Below are 18,469 nucleotides of genomic sequence, written 5' to 3'. Positions count from 1 at the left end.
AGTGACTCTACATGATGTACAACAATTAAATAAAGCAATAAATATAAAAAAACAATCATTATTAAAAATATTAAACTGTCATTTTTTAAAAAAAACATAAACCACTAGGAGTAGGAGAAAGTAAATATTAACAATGGAGCCATCTTAAAATATAGACAGATCTTCAAGGACTTACGGAACCTACTACGATATCAATTGGGAGAGGGGGCAGGAATGTTCCATAAAGCGGGTATGGTACTCTTATGGTTTGATTATCGGAATATTGAATGAGTCTTTACGCTCTTAGATTAATTATCTTGCCATTTCTTTTTAGCAAGACTTTTTTTTCTTGGTTTCTGACCATAATATGCCTTTTCTTGACTATCAGCCTTTTAGAGTTCATTTTTTTCCCATTGTTTTCTTCAATCATCTCTTCATTGTTGCTCAACAATTTTTGGGTTTAATCAGAAGAAAATATCTCATGTTTTGCTGCAAAGGTTTAACTATTGTTAGCAGTGAATTAATAATAATAATTTAAAGCATACAAGGAGCCTGGGTTGCTAATATGATCCACATGTTTAATATACATATCCTTTTTGTAAATATATCCTTATGATCATGGGATTTCAGTTCATCCAGTTATGTTCATAGCATTAATTTGGTACTCTGGCAGACTGTATTTTCTCTGTCTTTATAAGCTGTAAAGCCTGGCAGCCTCTACTATTTCTATAAATTACAAGGGTGAGTGCTTATAGTTTACCCTAGGCTATTGAATTCAGGATTCTGCCTTTCATAGTGTCATATTTCTTTCCTAAAGATATTAAATTCTACAGAATGTCAAATTTCATATAGGGAAACCACATACATCCCCTTTTAAGGAATATGTTTATACCTGTGTATACTAAAGTAAGGACATTGGTATGTGGGAGAGATAAACTTTTCTCCTGAAATATTTATTTATTTATCGGTATCCCGTTTTTATTATTTTTAGAAATAACTCATGGCAGTGAACATATTTAATACTGTACTCCTTCCTCCTATTATTTTCTCAACATCAACCCTGTGGGTGAGTTGAGCTGAGAGAGTGACTTGCTCAAGATCACCCAGCTGGCTTTCATGGCTAAAATTCACAGTCTTCTGCTTTCTAGCCTGGTGCCTTAACCATTACCATCAGTTTTTTGTAATCTTTGTTGTATAGGAATAGTTCTGGCTTTTTTCCCTTTCATGAAAGATCTTCATTTGAAGGTGTTCTTTCACATCTATTTTACCATTTTTATAATTCAGACTTCATATATCAAGCTCTTGGCTAATATCTACTTATTAGTATTTTTTATTGTGGAGTGGTTTTTCTAACAATATTTTATGTTCTATAGTTCTATAGTTTCTGAAACACCCATTCATGTTTTTTGTTGCTTTGTGATTTGTCCTAACAAGGCTCCTCAACATTAAATAAACAGTTCTCTCTCTTTTCTGCTTCATAGTCTCCATTTTTCATAAACTTGTGAAAAGTTCCAAACTATTTGAAACAATTCTTATATTCCTTCAGTCAGCTGTTAGCCCAAGTTAATATTTTATTTCCAATTTGCCAGGATCAAGAAAGAAGCCTTTGATCTTTGGCTTAAATTGATGACAATTTAAAGGAAGCCCTATATCTGTATATCTTGCCCTAGCCTTCCCTCAGATTTCTGAAAAAATGTATCCTCCTTTCTTTGTCTTAAATTTATTTCCATTACAGTTAATTAGTCAGAGAAACATAAAACTTTTTTGTGATAAATCTGTTTCTTTGACCATGAACTTGTCAGAATCAGCTTTTCTTTTTAGCAAGGATGTTTCTCATAATTCATTCTTTCGGCTTTTTCTCTATCTCATCCTCTCTTTTAAGAGCTTCATCTTTTCTAGTAATCTCAAGGTCAGTAAATTAGGCAGAGAAGGGTCTGTGCTTTGCCACTGAGATTAGTTTTCATTGTTAGTTAGTTAGCTCAATGCATAAGCTAGAACTTGTAAGTTTTGGCTGTCTTGTGACTCACCACATTATTCCTTGTGAGAAAAATTCATTTGGTATTCATCATTTTTGATACTCATCATGCCTCCCAGAACCAATTAAGGATGAGTTTAGCTGAGAAGACCAGTTGACTGGTGAGGAATAAAACTGTCCCATAATAGCAGTGCTTAAAAATCATTTCCACTCCTGATGATCAATTCAACATGTATGTTCTTTTCTCTTTTTTGTTTTTGGTTGTTACCTGTTAGAGGTTTTGCATTGGAGACTGAAAAGTTTAAAACTGCAAATCATGCATCCAAGCCACAATGAATGTAGGAATATTGTGCCATCAATTGCAAAAGGCAGCTTTATTTATTTATTTCCATCCCACCTTTATTACTTGTATAAATAACTGAAGGTAACAAACATAAATAGTACTCCTTCTTTCTCCTGTTTTGCCCACAACAACTATCCTCTGAGGTAGGTTGGGCTGAGAGAGAGTAACTGGACCAAGATCATCTAGCTGGCTTTCATGGCTAAGATGGTTTCTTGTCTAGTGTCTTAATGTCTAAACCAAAGTTGGAACAGATTACACCTTGTGATGACATCTATAACATCATCAAACAACAACATCTGCCTATTCCAGGTCCCTGGGAAGGACTTTATAGGCGAATAAAAATCGGAAATCTAGTTTAAACATCTGACTGCCTGTGTGGCCAATCATATAATAAAGAGAGGAGGAGAATAAAAAGGAGAAGTTGGTCATTATCAGGGCTTTTTTTTGTTATAGAACGCCCAGAACGGAGTTCCAGCACCTTTTTTGGATAGAACCTTGTAGAATACGCAAGGCAGGTTGTATGACGTGTGTGAGTTCTGGCACTTTTTTTTTTTTTTTTTTTTACAAAAAAAGCACTGGTCATTATCAACTTTGTATCCAATTTTTTCATAAAAGAAGCACCTGCAAAATAATATAGATAATTAAATGCTGAGAAAATTCTGAGAGGGACAATTTTGTCATCTGACAATCTCAAGGGCATAAATGTTGCTCTAAGCCTGCAACTCCACTGAATTTCCATTAGATATTCAAAAAATACAGATACTAGAATTGCAGGTCCTAATGAATAGATGGTAGTTAACTAGAGAATGAAAAACAGTGGACAGGAATAGTAGAACTAGTACCATATTGCATCAATTTCTAGCGTATTTATTTATGTTCCTATAACATACCATCCTCAGACTTAACATTTTAACTTCCCAAGGTAGGTCCTTTCTCAGCTCTTAGAGTTTCTCAGTGCCTTCTTGATTCCAACATTTGCAAAAATAATCATTACTATAGAGGTATGCCATATAATCTGGAATGAGTAATACAAACTCTTCATTTAAATATTTTCTGAATTTCCTGATGTATAGTGAAAAATTAATGTAGGGAATTATGAAAAGTTTTGTAATCCAACTAATAAAATGTCATGATTAAATCAAAAGGCATCATGCTTTTGAAGCTAGTTAACCAAAACCTAAAAATCAGAACAATACTTATAAAAGGAAAGCAAATTTATCTGAAATATATTACATGAAACCTTTTAAATGACTTATATATGTATATATATGTTTTCAATGATGCAATCCTCGATCTCCAGGAAGGTTATAAACTAGTTATTTATTGTTAAAACAGTATTTAAAGCAATAAAAAACAGTTATGTACAAGGTTAAAATAACTTAGCTTTCGCTGGTCCTCTGCCAGCGTCTTCAGAGTGGGGCTTAGGGGTGGGGAAGTTCGTTTTACTCTCCTGCCGATCTAACTGCCTGCTCATTGTCCGCGTGATGGGGCCACTCTTCCTGATTGCCTGTAACTGCCATGGAATGCAAAAATGGCAGGAAACATGGAAAATAAAAAGGAGGAACTCCGTGGCAGGACTCGTGTGATGCTGGATCAGAGAGGACAACTTACATTGAGTAGAGAGGAGGGATTGAGGGAGTGTTGGTAATAACAGCGCAGAGAGGAGGAGGCGGCACAAGGGTAACAGAGCAGAAAAATGCAAAATTGGAGTGCAAGAAAGAGACAGCGGAACAGTTAAGGCAGTTACAGGCAATCAGGAAGAGTGGCCCCATCACGTGGACAATGAGCAGGCAGTTAGATCGGCAGGAGAGTAAAACAAACTTCCCCACCCCTAAGCCCCACTCTGAGGACGCTGGCAGAGGACCAGCGAAAGCTAAGTTATTTTAACCTTGTATATAACTGTTTTTTATTGTTTTAAATACTGTTTTAACAATAAATAACTAGTTTATAACCTTCCTGGAGATCGAGGATTGCATCATTAAAAACAAATATGCCTGGGATTCATATCTTTACAACCATTAAGGACATACATACATGTAGGTCTTTGGTTATTCAGGTTTTCTCCCGCGTAAAATTGGAAGTGTCTTGGCGACGTTTCAACGAAGTCCAATTCGTCATCTTCAGGCTGGTGTTTTCAGCTTCGGGCAGCAATTCTCTGAAAACACCTGAAGATGAGAAATGGGACTTCGTCGAAACGTCGCCAAGACACTTCCAATTTTACACGGGAGAAAACCCGAATAACCAAAGACCTACATACAAACACCCGCGAAAACCTCAGAAAACATATATGTATATATGTATGTATGTATGTATGTATGTATATGTATATGCTAATAGCTTGAATAGGTATATTACTTATTCTAAAAACTTTATTCAAAGAAACTTATTTCCTATTAATGTCTTCTACAATCTAATGCAATCGTAAGAATTGCAATTCAGATACATCTGGATGATACCTGATTACAAAAAGTTGCAAAGAAGCTTAATATGGAAATAATTGTCTAAAACATTGAAGAGGCTACCAGGTTCCAAAGAATTTTGCCCAAAATTTCTCTTGTCTCCATTAAATTCCTTACTAAACCAATCTGGGGTACAAATGTGGCTGGCATAATGTCAGTGGGCATTCAAGACAGCTGTTAAAGAATTGACAGAATGTTTAGCTTTTTTTGTGTACTTCTTTACAGTTAGATAAAATTGTGTAATAAGCAAATTCTTAATTGACTTCCTTGCACATTTTGCAAATGGAAAGCCAGCTTGATCCTCAATGAGAACTTTGTGTTTATCAAATTATGTGTTTGCTTTTGGATTCATTAGATTAGAGGTAATTGACTAATATTATTTGAATTTAGCTAGAATTTGCTTTTTATTTTTAGTTCATTTCAGGGAAAAAAGAGCTATAAAATAGAACATTTATTCTTTCTTCTTTTAAATCTCATGATGGCAGCAGGAGAAGACAGACACCCCATATTCTGAGGCTTGGGAAATAAAATTTAAATCAGTTAAATTAAATGATATTGTACTAACTTCCACACTGGGTATTAATTTCATAAAACATCAATTAAGGTGTGTGCACTTGACTTATGGGATTAAATAGGTACTCGTGTAATGCATACTTTTAATATTTCATAGAAAGTCATTAATGTGAGGTTTATCTTTTTGCAATTGCTGTAGCAAGAAATTCAAAATACTTTTTAGAGTTATTTAAGAATCTGTAAAAAGCCTCTTCCATTTTTCTTTCGTCAAAGGACAAATTGTTCTAAATGCTGTTTGAAGTTTCTCAGAAAACAGCTTGTCCTGTTAAAATAAACAGCTAAAGGAATGGCGGTACTATTGTTCCTGTTCTGAATGTTTTTGTTATGATAATAGACTACTGTGCAGTGTGGCTTATTGTTGAGAATTGATTTGCAACTTTTGAAGCACAATTTTAGTACTGGGGCTCCTAAACGTCTTTTAATCATCATCCAATAAGAAATTGCTAGCTAGAACATTTTTCATGTTCTTTAGGTTATGTCTTTAGGAGTTTGAGATGCCCAATGAATAAAAAAGTAAGGTGTCCCATTTCTCCTATCTATGATGATGATGTGGACTTCTTAAAAGTAGTTCCCAATTTCTCTACAGTCTCCATTTTCAAATGGGATTGATGGTGATTTGGGGCACATTGTTGCCAGGTTATATAAAAATGTACAAATTCATTTAAAAGTAGCTCTGAGTATAAAAAACAAAATATTGCTCAACGGGGCCTTGGAGGTCTTCTAATCCAACCGCCTGCCCAAGCAGGAGATCCTATACCATTTCAGACAAGTGGCTGTGCAGTCTTTTCTTAAAAACCTCCAGTGATGAAGCACCCACAACTTCTAAAGTTGCGTAATAAATCTATAGTAGCAAATTGTAATATTATGCGGTGATGATCACCAACTTAACACCAACAATTAGTGTGTAAAAGATACGTCAGCCCACAGTTTCCTATGGAAACTTTCCAGAAAGGAAAAGTTCGGAAAATAAAAGAAAGGGGAGAAAATAACTTTCAGTCTTGCAAGATTCTGTTAATGTACCTTTACAATACAGATAGTGCTAATATTTCTAGTTGTGCTTCTTGACTGGACTACCTTGCAGGGTGCAAATAAATTGGATCCGGTTTTTCAGGTTGGGGAGGAAGAGTTAGAATTTTAAGATGTCTTGGGTAGCTTTGAATAAATCGGGTGTTTCTCATCTCTGTGAAGGTGAATGAATGTAAACTGAGAAGCACTGAAAAATCATTGTTGTTTCTGTGATGTGATATTCAGTTAAGTTTTGCTTCATTGTCCAGGGTCCTGCATTCAGAAGTAGAACTTTTTTACAATATAGAGATGAATATTTTTACTATGTGTAATTCAATTATTCCACTTTGATCTTAGATAGACTATCTAAAATGCTTATTTTTAATTAACCTTTGTTGTGTTTCAGATAAGATCATTATTTTTAATGTTTTTAAAAATATTTTTTTCTGCCCTTGAAATATTTGACCAAAATGGTTGTTTTGTTTTTCAGTTTGAATTATTTTACAGTCAACATTTCAGTGGAAGGAAACTTACCTGGTTACATTATCTTTGCACAGGTAAAATAAATTTATATGATCCTTAGCTTTTGAAAGAATAACTGTTTTGCTTAGTTGAAATGTATATTGCACATCTTTTGAAATTTTGATGAAGATGATGATAAGCCTTAAATTATTTTCTCTATTTTAGCTAATCTGGTTATCTTAATATATCTCAGTTGGATATTTTTGTTATATCTCTTGTGGTTATTATCTGAAAAATCAATTGTTTTAAATTTTATATTTTATATTCTCGATTGATTTTTTTTTCAGGAGAAAAACTAAATCAAGCATTGTAATTTAAATTTAAAAAAATGCTTCTGTATCCCCTATAATTTTCAAAGTACAGGTAATCCTCGACTTATAACAGTTCATTTAATAACTATTCACAGTTACAACTGCATTGAAAAAGGTGACTTAAGACCATTGCAGCATCCCACAGTCATTTGATCAAAATTCAGGTGCTTGGCAACTGACTCATGTTTATGACGGTTACAGTGTCCTGGGGTCATATGATCACCGTTTGTAACCTTCTGACAAGCAAAGTCAATGGAGAAGCCAGATTTGCTTAACAGCCGTGTTATTAACTTAACAATTATAGTGTTTCACTTAACAACTTTGTCAAGAAAGGTCACAAAATAGTGCAAAATTCTCTTTAACAATGGTCTCGCTTAGCAACATAAATTTTGGGCTCAGTTCTGGTCATAAATCAAAGGCTACCTGTAGCATCCTTTTTAAAAATCTAATTTCTCTTCAGGACAGTCTTGCAAATTCAGTTCTTGTTTTGCTATATCCTTGGATCAAATATGGCTTTCTTCCTGCCTCCAGGTTGGAGGAATGAAGTGAGGCTTTATTAATAATTTTTGAGGTTTAATTCAATTAATTCATTATCTTTATACTTAACTTGCAGGCGAGGTCAAAATGAATTATTTGTGCAAACCCTATGTAGCCATGGTTACCACTTACCAAATGGCAGTGCTGCTGGCCTTTAACAATAGTGAAATCGTCAGTTACAAAGAGCTCCAGGATAGCACACAAATGAATGAGAAGGAGCTGACCAAAACTATCAAATCATTACTTGATGTCAAAATGATCAACCATGACTCAGATAAGGTAAGTTACAAAAAAGGACACGTTTGGGGGGGGTGGCGTTTTTCTATTATATGTTTTGAAAAAATAGGAATAATAGATGGTACAAATAAGAAAAACAGGTACAGATAAAGAAATACAGATTAGTAACAAAACTGAACTATTATGAAGCAAATATATTCTAATGTATCTTTAGAAGCTTATCGTATTCTCAGAATATGGTTAAAAAGTCACTGAATATAGAGAGGATAAAGTGAAAATTTATAACTGCTGTAAAGAGCATCAGAAATTATTTCTTTTTTCTTTTCTGTCTTTTTCTTTTATTTATTACCCACATTACTTTTCTTTTTTTTTCTTTAAATTTATATTATTTTTTCCTCTGTGAAAAACCTCTCTAATGAAAATTAGTTTTAAAAAAGAAGCTTATAATATTGTAATATACTTTATAATCATTTTATGATCAAAAATGTTCAAGTCCCCCTATTGAACTTTATGTTAAAAACTTGTTAGTTCAGTTCAAAAAACACTATAGATAGTACCGTATATGCCGGCGTATTAGGCGACCCGGCGTATAAGGCGACCCCCGTCTTTATCGCCGAGTCGCCTTCCTAGAACGTTGTCTTATACTCCGGAAACTACCAGTATTTCTGGCGTATAAGACAACTCGGCGTATAAGACGACCCCCATCTTTGGTGCCGAGTTTAGCGCTTCCGGAAGTCGTCTAATATGCCGGCATATACGGTAAGTAAAGCATTAATGTAAAGTAGGGGTGTGAAACTGCCAGCCCATGGGCTGGATGTGTCATGGCAAAACTGCGCCCACCCCATTGCTGGCAATGGAAAAAAAGTCGCGAAACGTCGCGACACATCAGATGACAAGTTTGACACCCCTGATGTAAAGCATGCATTATACATTAAATTAAGACATGAAGTTTAAAATTTTGGAGATAGCATGATTCTGTGGATAAGGCTGTAGTCCAACAATGGTTTAAAATTAAAATTATATTCTGTATTGAATTTACTTTTTAAATACAAAGGTTTCCTAGACATTGAAGCAGTTTAGCCATTTTACCAAAAGCTGTTGTTTTCTAGAGATGTCTTTGTGTATAAGTTATTTTTTGAAAGAGCTGAATTGTTGCTTCAAATTTACTTTCAGTGGATTTGAAATATTTATTTGTATATAACTGCTTAAAAAGTGTTGTTGGTGTGCTTAGCATTTTCCATTCTTCATTTCTATAAACCACCCAAATGCTTTTTAAGCTTCTTGAACACAGTCCTGATGTACTTGGCAAAGGACTTGAAATTCATAGAGCTTTGAAAATTTATTTTAAATATGACTTTCTCTTCAGAAAAGAAAGAGAAAGGGAGGGGCGACTCCTAAGAATCCCATTGGTCACACTTTAGAATTGTGGTTCTCTGTATTAACTCGTGGACATTTGAAAAGAACTTCAGACGTCAGATACAAATATTTTAAGGACTTGCTTGCGTGCTCTACTGTAGCCCAGAGAGTACCCAAGTGTACCATTTACATGTGATACCATGTAAATTAGCTGAGAGAGGAAAATTAACATTGTGTCATTAGGTCATTCATGAACTGTTTGGTATTGGCTTAACATACGGCATGTATCCTGTCCCATGGCATGTAAGTTAGCATGGCATATCATATGAGCTCATCTAGTTGTAGGTTACTCTACAAATTGTGCCCATGTGATGAAAAAGGACATTGAAACAGTGACACACCTATTTTTGCCTTGTGAATTTTACAGATACATTAGGTCACTCTACATTGTATCCCAAATTGCCTGGGAAGCCATATAAATTTTTACAGGAACCTTCTCCTTCAGGATTTAAAACCATTCATTATAAGTGTCATAGCTCAATTTTGTATTCTACAATAAAAGCAAAATACAATAGATCAAAGAATTATTTATCTTTTGTTTTAAAATACTACTTGGTTTGGTATATCTTAACGGTTAATTATAGAGAATATGTGGTTTTTATTTTATACCTATTAATGTTTTAGATCTATCTCCTGGGCAAAAATTGTATTAATATAGCATTTGAGGAGTTAATTTCATATTGTTATTTACTTTGCTATTGTTAGTTTGTTATTGTATTTGTTTGTTTCACTCAGTTTTTATTTTGTTCTTTTAAATTTTTCTGATCATTGACCGAATACGTCTTATTGATTGATACTCTACAAATTATGATGCAAATGCCGTCGTAGAGCCAATGGTAGTATTAAAATGTGCCTTTTGTCACTATAATTTAAACCTACCCTTAATGTTATTTCTAGCCAATAAACTGAAAGTAAGTTGCTTCTAAAGTCATGCTGTTTTGCTTTTGGGCCTCTTAACTACAAAATATTCTCCTCTGTTGCCAAAAGATATTTTCCAAAAAGATCACATTTACTACATGTTAATCTTACTAACATGAATGTTTCTGTGTTTCTTTTATTGAAAGAATTATATTGGGGTTAGTTTGAAAACATATGGAGTACTTTCACTATCTTAGGCATCCAAGATGCTCTGTAGAGAATTGAAATAGTTCAAACTTGCCAAATTGAATAAGTAGCAATATGTTTATATTTCATCAGTGGAGATGTAATCCATATGCAAGCACAGATTTTCAAAGCAAGATGCTTTCCCTTAAACTGACAAGTTGTTGATATGTTTGGCATCATTTATATGTGTGTGAAAGGAGGAAAAACACTCTTTTTTTTTCTTGCAGGAAGATATAGAGGCAGAGTCCACTTTTTCATTAAATATGAATTTTAGCAGTAAACGAACAAAATTTAAAATCACTACTTCAATGCAAAAAGACACCCCCCAGGCAAGTATTGCTAATGTCAATAATAATGTATATAAGCTGTATTTCACAAGGGACCTAACACTGAATAACATCTCTTTTAAGTCAAGCTCACTTCTGGACATTTCTGTACAGCTTTCTTGGCATCCTTTCCTTCCAAAATAATTTATGGGCTTCCAAGGCTTGTCTACAAAGTCCTTCCTTATCCCAGTACTAACCAGTCCTGACATTGATTAGCAGCTGAGCCCAAACAACTGACTTAGGGTTGCCACTTAATGAAACATAAAAGTGGAACATGGAAACAGTTGCAGACTTTGTGAGATTAGCAATCTGGGAGCATACTTGTTGACATTCCCTTTCTAGGGTTACATTGTCTCAACTATGGGTTGGAACCCCCAGTTAATAATATAGAGAGGAAGCCCATTGAAATCGTGACTAACAAAAGTTCATTACTTTCAGCAGGTCTTCTTTAAAACTACATCAAACATTTACTAATAATATCAGAAATAAATAATCAAAAAGCAGCTTGTTTAACACTTCTACCTAACTAGCTTTTCTAATTTTTTTTTTTTAAAAAAATGTTATATTCCTGAAGGTTTGGGGCAATTGAAGGCAAATTCAGGATTTTTTTTTTATTTTTATTTTTAGTAATTCAGCAGTTAAATACAAATAAATAAATAAATTCCTTCAAAATGAGATGGAAAATATATTTTAGAGGGGAGAATCCGAAATATTTCTAAATGTGTATCTTTTCAAAATTAACAGCCATAAAAAACAAACATAAAAAATAGCATATTCTGTTTTCTGATTTATTGCTGCTTGGTTCTTTTTCATTTCATCTGGTGAAAACTACCTATTCTCTACTCTTTGACATAACTTGGAATCTTTTTTGGAAATGCAACCCCTATGCATTTTTAGTGCAAGGTAAGATCCATTTACCACTTCCAGACACCGCAGGGAGCCAGAATTGTTTATTGCGTATAAGTAAGCAACATGGTGGTTTCTGCTGCCTGTGGATGTTGCTAGTAAATTTAGATAGCTTTATCTGTTTATTTTATATTTATTTCATTCTTTATAATTCTAGCCTATATGATCAGTGCCCATATGTTTAATGGTATTTATTTCCAAATAAGGTTATGACATTAATTCTTCATTTATTTTCTTTACTATCTGTTTTTGTTCAGAACATCTCTGATTTGCTTCAACATGCAATAATTCTATTTATCATTTCCCTTTAACTTACAAGGGATATGTAGGTTTCCCCACAAGACACTTATTTTGTATTTTATTTATTTGTTTACTAATGATTTGGGTATATTTAAATTAGTAACACTATTCAAGAGCATTATGATCATTAATACATTGTCAACATTATTACATTAATAAATATAACAATTCACACCAGATGTTTCTAATACAATTTTACCATAATTATCTAAAATTAATTTTATTAGCCAGTACCCTATTTTGGAAATGATAGCCAAAATGGCATTACCACTATATAAATTATACATTTATCTTCAAATAATTTTTTTTTTGTACAAAGAATGTTTTTGTTGAAAATACTTTCTGAATTTTATCATTTACATTAATTTGTTTTAAACTATTTCAAATGTAGTTATTGTGCTACTTGCATAATAAAATATCTTTCTAGGAAGACATTATTAGCCAAAGTTGGCCGAAAATTTTTTCTTCATAGGATCACTTGCGATCTCATTGGTTCTGTAAGCTAGCAGTCCTGCTTACTTCAACATGTTAATAATGAATGCAGCCTCAAAATTACAAAATAAACTTGGAATGTTTATTTCAGCCATATGTTTTAGGAAATATCTAGAACAGCTAAGAATTAATGTGTCTTGAACTTCAATTTCACAACAAGTATCACATTGTACTTATTATTCCACTGATCCAATAAGAGTCTTTGGCAAAGCAATGCTAAATGTACTTATTAAGGTAGTAAGCGCCTCTAAAATGGTTGAAATTACTCTTTGTTTTTAAGGTGTTTGACCATGTTTTCTCAAAAGTATTTGTTTTTCAATGTACATGGGGGGGGGGTTATTTTGTTCCTTAACTTTAGCAGTTTATAGCACTATACTTCACATTCTGAAAAAGTATTCTTGTTGATTTCATTTCAGATTTTATAATCTGATAATCAGATTTAAAGAACAGTAAAATAAATGTTGTCCATGTTTAAGATCTTAAAATTATCAATTCTTTTTTATCTTTAATGATAGTTCCATAATATTCCATTTTTACTGTGTCTGGAATCTTTCTGGTTCTGATTAAAAGATGAGCTGAACTGAATTTGGCTACTGGTTCATTTAGTTAAACATTCTCTTTTCCATCCTCCCCTGATAATCCCAGGAAACTCGGAAACACAAAATAGTAATTCTCTGTTGTAGTTGCATCTAGCAGTTTGGTATTCAGTGGCATATTTCCTTTGAGTTTAAGATTTATACACAGCTGCTGCAAAAGTACTTAATGTACTCTATGGTGACTTCATTTATCAAAGAGAGGAAAGAAGAATTCTTAGTGTTTTGTCTCCATATAGAACATTATTTGGATTTCTACAATGGGATTTAGGAATATTCAGTGAATCCAGAATTTGTAAGAACATAGGCATAGTTTGTTTGAATATCTGTACTATAATAATAGATAAAAGATTTACTTAAGGTCTGCATCGTATTGCCTGGATTTGAGTAACATTGAAAGCTAAAGCGCAATATAACTGGTATGTGGTCCCAATGAAATTACTTCAGAAAAGTTGCTTTACAGGATCAAACCAAGTATGGCCTACTTAGATCTATTTTTAGCTATCAACCTCTTTGTTTAAATCAGGGGTTTTCAAACTTGGCAACTTTTAGATGAGTCAGTTTCCCCGTGTTGACCGGAGAATTCTGGGAATTAAAGTCCACAGATCTTAAAGTTGCCAACTTTGCAAAACACTGGTTTAAACTCTGGAAAAGAAGCTAAAGCAAAGGATTACCATGGTCCCTCATTCATGTTTCATTTAGTTTCTAAACTAAACCAAAGGATTAGCTTCTTCCATATAGCTTATTAAGAAAATAATAGTTTTCACCCGGATCACAAAAGACTATATACCGTTTGAATAAGGATGGCTCTGCAGGTGATCACAGCTAATAACCCACTGAATTATACTGTCTTGTATTGCAGGAAATGGAGCAAACAAGAAGTGCTGTAGATGAAGATAGGAAAATGTACCTTCAAGCTGCAATCGTCCGCATCATGAAAGCACGAAAGTTGTTGCGACACAATGCTCTCATTCAGGAGGTAAGATTATGTGCCACTTGGCGAGTAGAAATCTTGTTAAGTGGGGTGGTTAGTTGGGCCAATTGAAATAAGCTGGTTGTCCTGTGCAAGATGAAGTAAGGTGTGACGTGTTACATGTTGTACTCCTCGACTTATGAATGTAATGGAATCTGGGGATTTTCTGTCATAAGTCATGATGGCCATTAGTCAAGGCACTCATGAGATCAATTTTACAACTTTTTTCTGGTGATCATTAAGCAAACACCATAGTTGATAAGCGAATCAATGTATCATCAGTGGTTTTTGATGGAAACCAGCTGAAAAAAACAGAAAGCAGCAAAAAAGTCATAAAAGTCAAACAATTACTAAGCATCTGAAATGAAGTCATTTGACCACCATCAAAGAGAGTATGTACAACTCCTGAACCAGGTTGTAAATAGCTTTTGGGGAAGGAGGTCCTCATAATTTCATAATGGCACTAAGCAACATCATTAAGCAAGGACTATAGTGGGTTACAGGTACATATCATGATATATAATGTCATGCTCAGTATTCTTTAACCTCCATCATCTGACCAGCTTAAAATATGTTGTCTTGCATCAGAAAGATTGTTGATGATGCTTGAATGTAAATGGTTTTGTTTATATGCAATTCTGAGCCTGTTCATGGTGATACTAACATGGCATATTAGTATCCAAGCATGAATTGAGTGATAGTATTTTTCCTTTTCCAAAAGTTGTGATCCTAGACATTGTTGCCTCTGCATGAATTAGGAACTTTGCCCCAAGCTCTTCACTTGCTCCAGAAATACACGAACTGGCCTGCAATTTTGGAAAAATGTATCTCTGTTAAAATATATCTATATCTATCTACCGTATATGCCGGCGTACAAGGCGACCCGGCGTATAAGACGACCCCCATCTTTGTCGCCGAGCCGCATTCCTAGAACGTCGTCTTATACGCCGGAAACTATCAGTATTTCCGTTGTATAAGACGACTCAGCGTATAAGACGACCCCCGTCTTTGGCGCCGATTTTAGCGCTTGCAGAAGTCGCCTTCTACGCCAGCATATACGGTATATCTATTCTAGTGTGTGTGTGTGTACTTGGCTTGGTTTTGAAATCCCCTTCCCCCCATCTCCTTTAATTAGGCAGCATTTACATCAGGTTTTCTTTCTTCTCTCCTTTGCACAGGTAATTAGCCAATCAAGAGCTAGGTTTAACCCAAGTATCAGCATGATTAAGAAGTGTATTGAAGTTCTGATAGACAAACAGTACATTGAACGGAGCCAGGCCTCGGCAGACGAGTACAGCTATGTAGCATGAGTTTAATATTCTGCAGATATGGCTGTAAGGAGATTGTTTCTGTCTCTGCTTGGTGTGTTCTGTGGGGAAAAAAACAGGTCTGTGGTGCCTCCATAATTGGTCACTTGGCATCCCCTGTTTTTTCTGCTGTTTACAACATCACCAGTGCCACGTCCTGAGCATCAGTGAAGAAAAAAGCCTATAGTTATCCCGAGCTCATGTCATTATGACATTTCTTAAAACTTTATTAAAAGAGAATGAGTGAAGTCTTGCTGAAATGTGGACATTTTGGTTGGATACCATTCTTCCCCTTCCACCTCTCCATCCTCCCATGTTTGCAGTTGATGTTTTTTTAATGTATCTTAAAAAACAAACTTAAGACAGACTAAATATTGTAATATGGCAGATAACATAATAATTGTATCTACACTGAAATGTAAAAAAGACAAACACAGTACTACTGCTTATCAAATAAATAAAAAATGGAATATGTGGTGCAACTTGTTTTAATTTATAAATTGAATTATTGTTTTCACTGTTAAGCATCTTTGTAGCTCATTCCTGGGCATTTTACTGTTTGATCAGCAGGATTTAGCTCATATTTAGGGATGCCCTTGCTCTGTAAAATTAGTGATTGTATTTCCAAATTACTCTGTTTAGGAGCCAGCTTGCAAAAGGGATAATTCTGTTCAGGTGGTTACTCTTCTGCTGATTGTATCTATGAAAGAATGGATCATGTGATGCTACCTCACTGTGATTGGATTTGTCTTAGAAGGCAGGAATAAGTTTTAAAATGCTCCCCCTTTCCATGTAGTTGCCCTCATAGGAAGAGAAAAATTAAAGGCTACTTTATTACATCAATTTTCATTTATATGATGGCATTTTTGACAACTCAAATTGTGAAGAAAAGTTATTATGAACCAGGCTACCTAACTCACAGTGAGAAATGGTTCCACTTAATAAGTTTACACTAAGATTTCAAGTACTTGAATATTTAACAAAGTATCACTAAACCACTGCTTGGTTTTGTTGCATTAAAATAATGTTGAATAATGATAAGAATTTTTAAAAGTCCTTGTGAATTACAAAATCCAGCCTTCCCTCCCCCCCACCCTTTCCCTGCTTGGCTCCTTTAGACAAAATCTCTGTATAATAATTTTGTCAATGAACATCTTCTAATCCTTATAACATCTGTGTAGAAAGAATAGATCCAAATTAAAATTCTTCATAGCATCTGTGAAAGAAAACTATAGTAAAATTAAATGCATTGATTATTTATTTATTTACTTGATTTTTATTTATTCATATCCCACCTTCATTATTTACTCATACACTGTTACGTGACTCCAGGCAGATTAAAATCAAACATAAACACAAAATGGGCTTAAAACAAAAATAAAAATAGATAGCCACAAGACACATTCTAATCTATAAGCCATACAACCAAGAGACAGGCTCTCATCCATGCCCTTGCTCTATAGGCTTGAGCACAAAACCTGGTTTCCAAGGCCTTGCAAAAGGCCTACAGGGATGGGGCCAATCCAATCTCAGGAGGACTGATTTTCCAAACAGTGAATGATACAGCAGAAAAGAGTCTTTTGGGGGGGGGAGTCCCACCTATCGACGTTCCAGCTGAAAATATCCAGAAGTACGCCCTTTCTGCCATATTAGATAGGATGAGTAGAAACAATTGGGGAGTGAAGGTCCTGTAAGTAACTCAGTCCTAAGCCATAAAGGGCTTTAAAGTGATGACCACATTTTGAATAGCACCCAGAAGCACACCAGACTCTAGTGCAGCTCGCAGAGCAATGTTGTCACATGGTGAGTAATTAGCACCAGGAACTGCCTGCACCATTGCATTTTGCACCAGTTGAAGCTTTCATTTTTCAAGGGCAACTTCGCATATTGGTCATTGCAATAGTCCATTCTGGAAGTCACAAGGGCGTGACTGACCGAGTCCAGGAATACTAATACATAGCCCTAAGCTATGCAAAAACCCTTCTTGCTGTGGCTGCCATCTGCTCTTTGAGTAGGAGCTATGAGTCTAGAAGGACTACCAGATTGTGAATATCTGAACTGGTGTGACTCAATCCAGATTCAAAATAGAAAGTCTCTGGAACCAGGAGGTCCAAAACCCAGAGCCACTTGATTTTGCTTGGGTTGAGCTGAATCTCTTGTGTCCCATCCAGACCTCCACAGCCTCCAGGCACTGAGACAAAACCTAGGCATCACTCAGGTAGCATGGCGATAGAAATATAAAACCAGGCATCATGCTGAGGATACCACAAGCTGTCACCCAACAGCTTCATATAGCTATTAAATGGGACGAGAGAGAATACCGAGCCCTGAGGCACCACACTAAGGGGGGACCACCAGCTGGATCTCTCTCCCTCCATTATCAACATTGAGTGGAACTGATTCTGGAGGAAGGAGGAAAATGGGCAGAACACTGCTGGCCATCCCCAACTTCCAGAACCAGTCCAGAAGGATTTCATGATCAGTAGTACTGAGACACTGAGAGGCCATGAAGAACAAGAGTGAACAAACCAGCTCTATCCTGCTCCCACCAGATTTATCCAAGAATGCAGTCAATACCTTAGTCCAGGCCTTCTCAACCTTTTCACCCATTGTACCACTTTTAGGATATGGCAATATCCGAGTACCACTAGTCGCCTAGCAAGGTGTCAAAAACTTGATAACTAAAAAAAAAAAGAAAAACATGATAAAGTATAGGTAATCCTCGACTTATAACAATTCACTTAGTGACTTCGAAGTTACAACGATACTGAAAAAACTGACTTATGACCATTTTTCACACTTACATTTGGATGCTTGGCAAATGATTCATACTTATGATGGTCACAGTGTCCCAGGGTCATGTAATCACCTTTTGCAACTTTTTGACAAAGTCAATGGCCAGGGGGAGAGTAGACAGCTCATCATTCAGGTTGGGGGATGCCTGTGGGGGGTGAAGGAAGGGATGGGGGGATCTGTTGGTCTCTGGTGGTGGGACTAGCGGGTGTCTTCCCTCCCTCCCATTGTCCATTCCTTCCCTCCCTCCTTGTCCCTTCCTTCCTTCCCTCCCTCACATTGTCCCTTCTTTCCTTCCCTCCCTCTCATTGTCCCTTC

The 18,469-nt window shown here is 35.2% G+C and overlaps 1 protein-coding gene across 7 annotated transcripts in view; it reads left to right on the top strand.

Moving 5' to 3' along the window:
• The window catches only part of CUL2 (cullin 2), a 50,577-nt gene that overhangs the window by 27,978 nt on the left and 4,130 nt on the right, over window positions 1-18,469 (top strand). For 3 of the 7 annotated variants that reach the window (XM_039338564.1, XM_039338563.1, XM_039338566.1), the window contains 5 exons: window positions 6,825-6,891; window positions 7,781-7,983; window positions 10,689-10,790; window positions 11,685-11,690; window positions 13,941-14,057. In XM_039338564.1, coding sequence (XP_039194498.1) covers window positions 6,825-6,891; window positions 7,781-7,983; window positions 10,689-10,790; window positions 11,685-11,690; window positions 13,941-14,057 — 495 coding nt within the window. Of the gene's footprint in view, window positions 1-6,824; window positions 6,892-7,780; window positions 7,984-10,688; window positions 10,791-11,684; window positions 11,691-13,940; window positions 14,058-15,229; window positions 15,841-18,469 lie in introns of those variants that run through there. The other 4 variants (XM_039338568.1, XM_039338570.1, XM_039338567.1 and 1 more) reach the window with 3 other exon arrangements.

Source organism: Crotalus tigris, unplaced genomic scaffold (genome assembly GCF_016545835.1).
Source record: "Crotalus tigris isolate CLP2741 ecotype Arizona unplaced genomic scaffold, ASM1654583v1 scf7180000017710.2780689, whole genome shotgun sequence".
Lineage (NCBI taxonomy): Eukaryota > Metazoa > Chordata > Lepidosauria > Squamata > Viperidae > Crotalus > Crotalus tigris.
The sequence above is the reverse complement of the archived record's forward strand: the minus strand, read 5'-3'. Positions and strand labels throughout refer to the sequence as shown.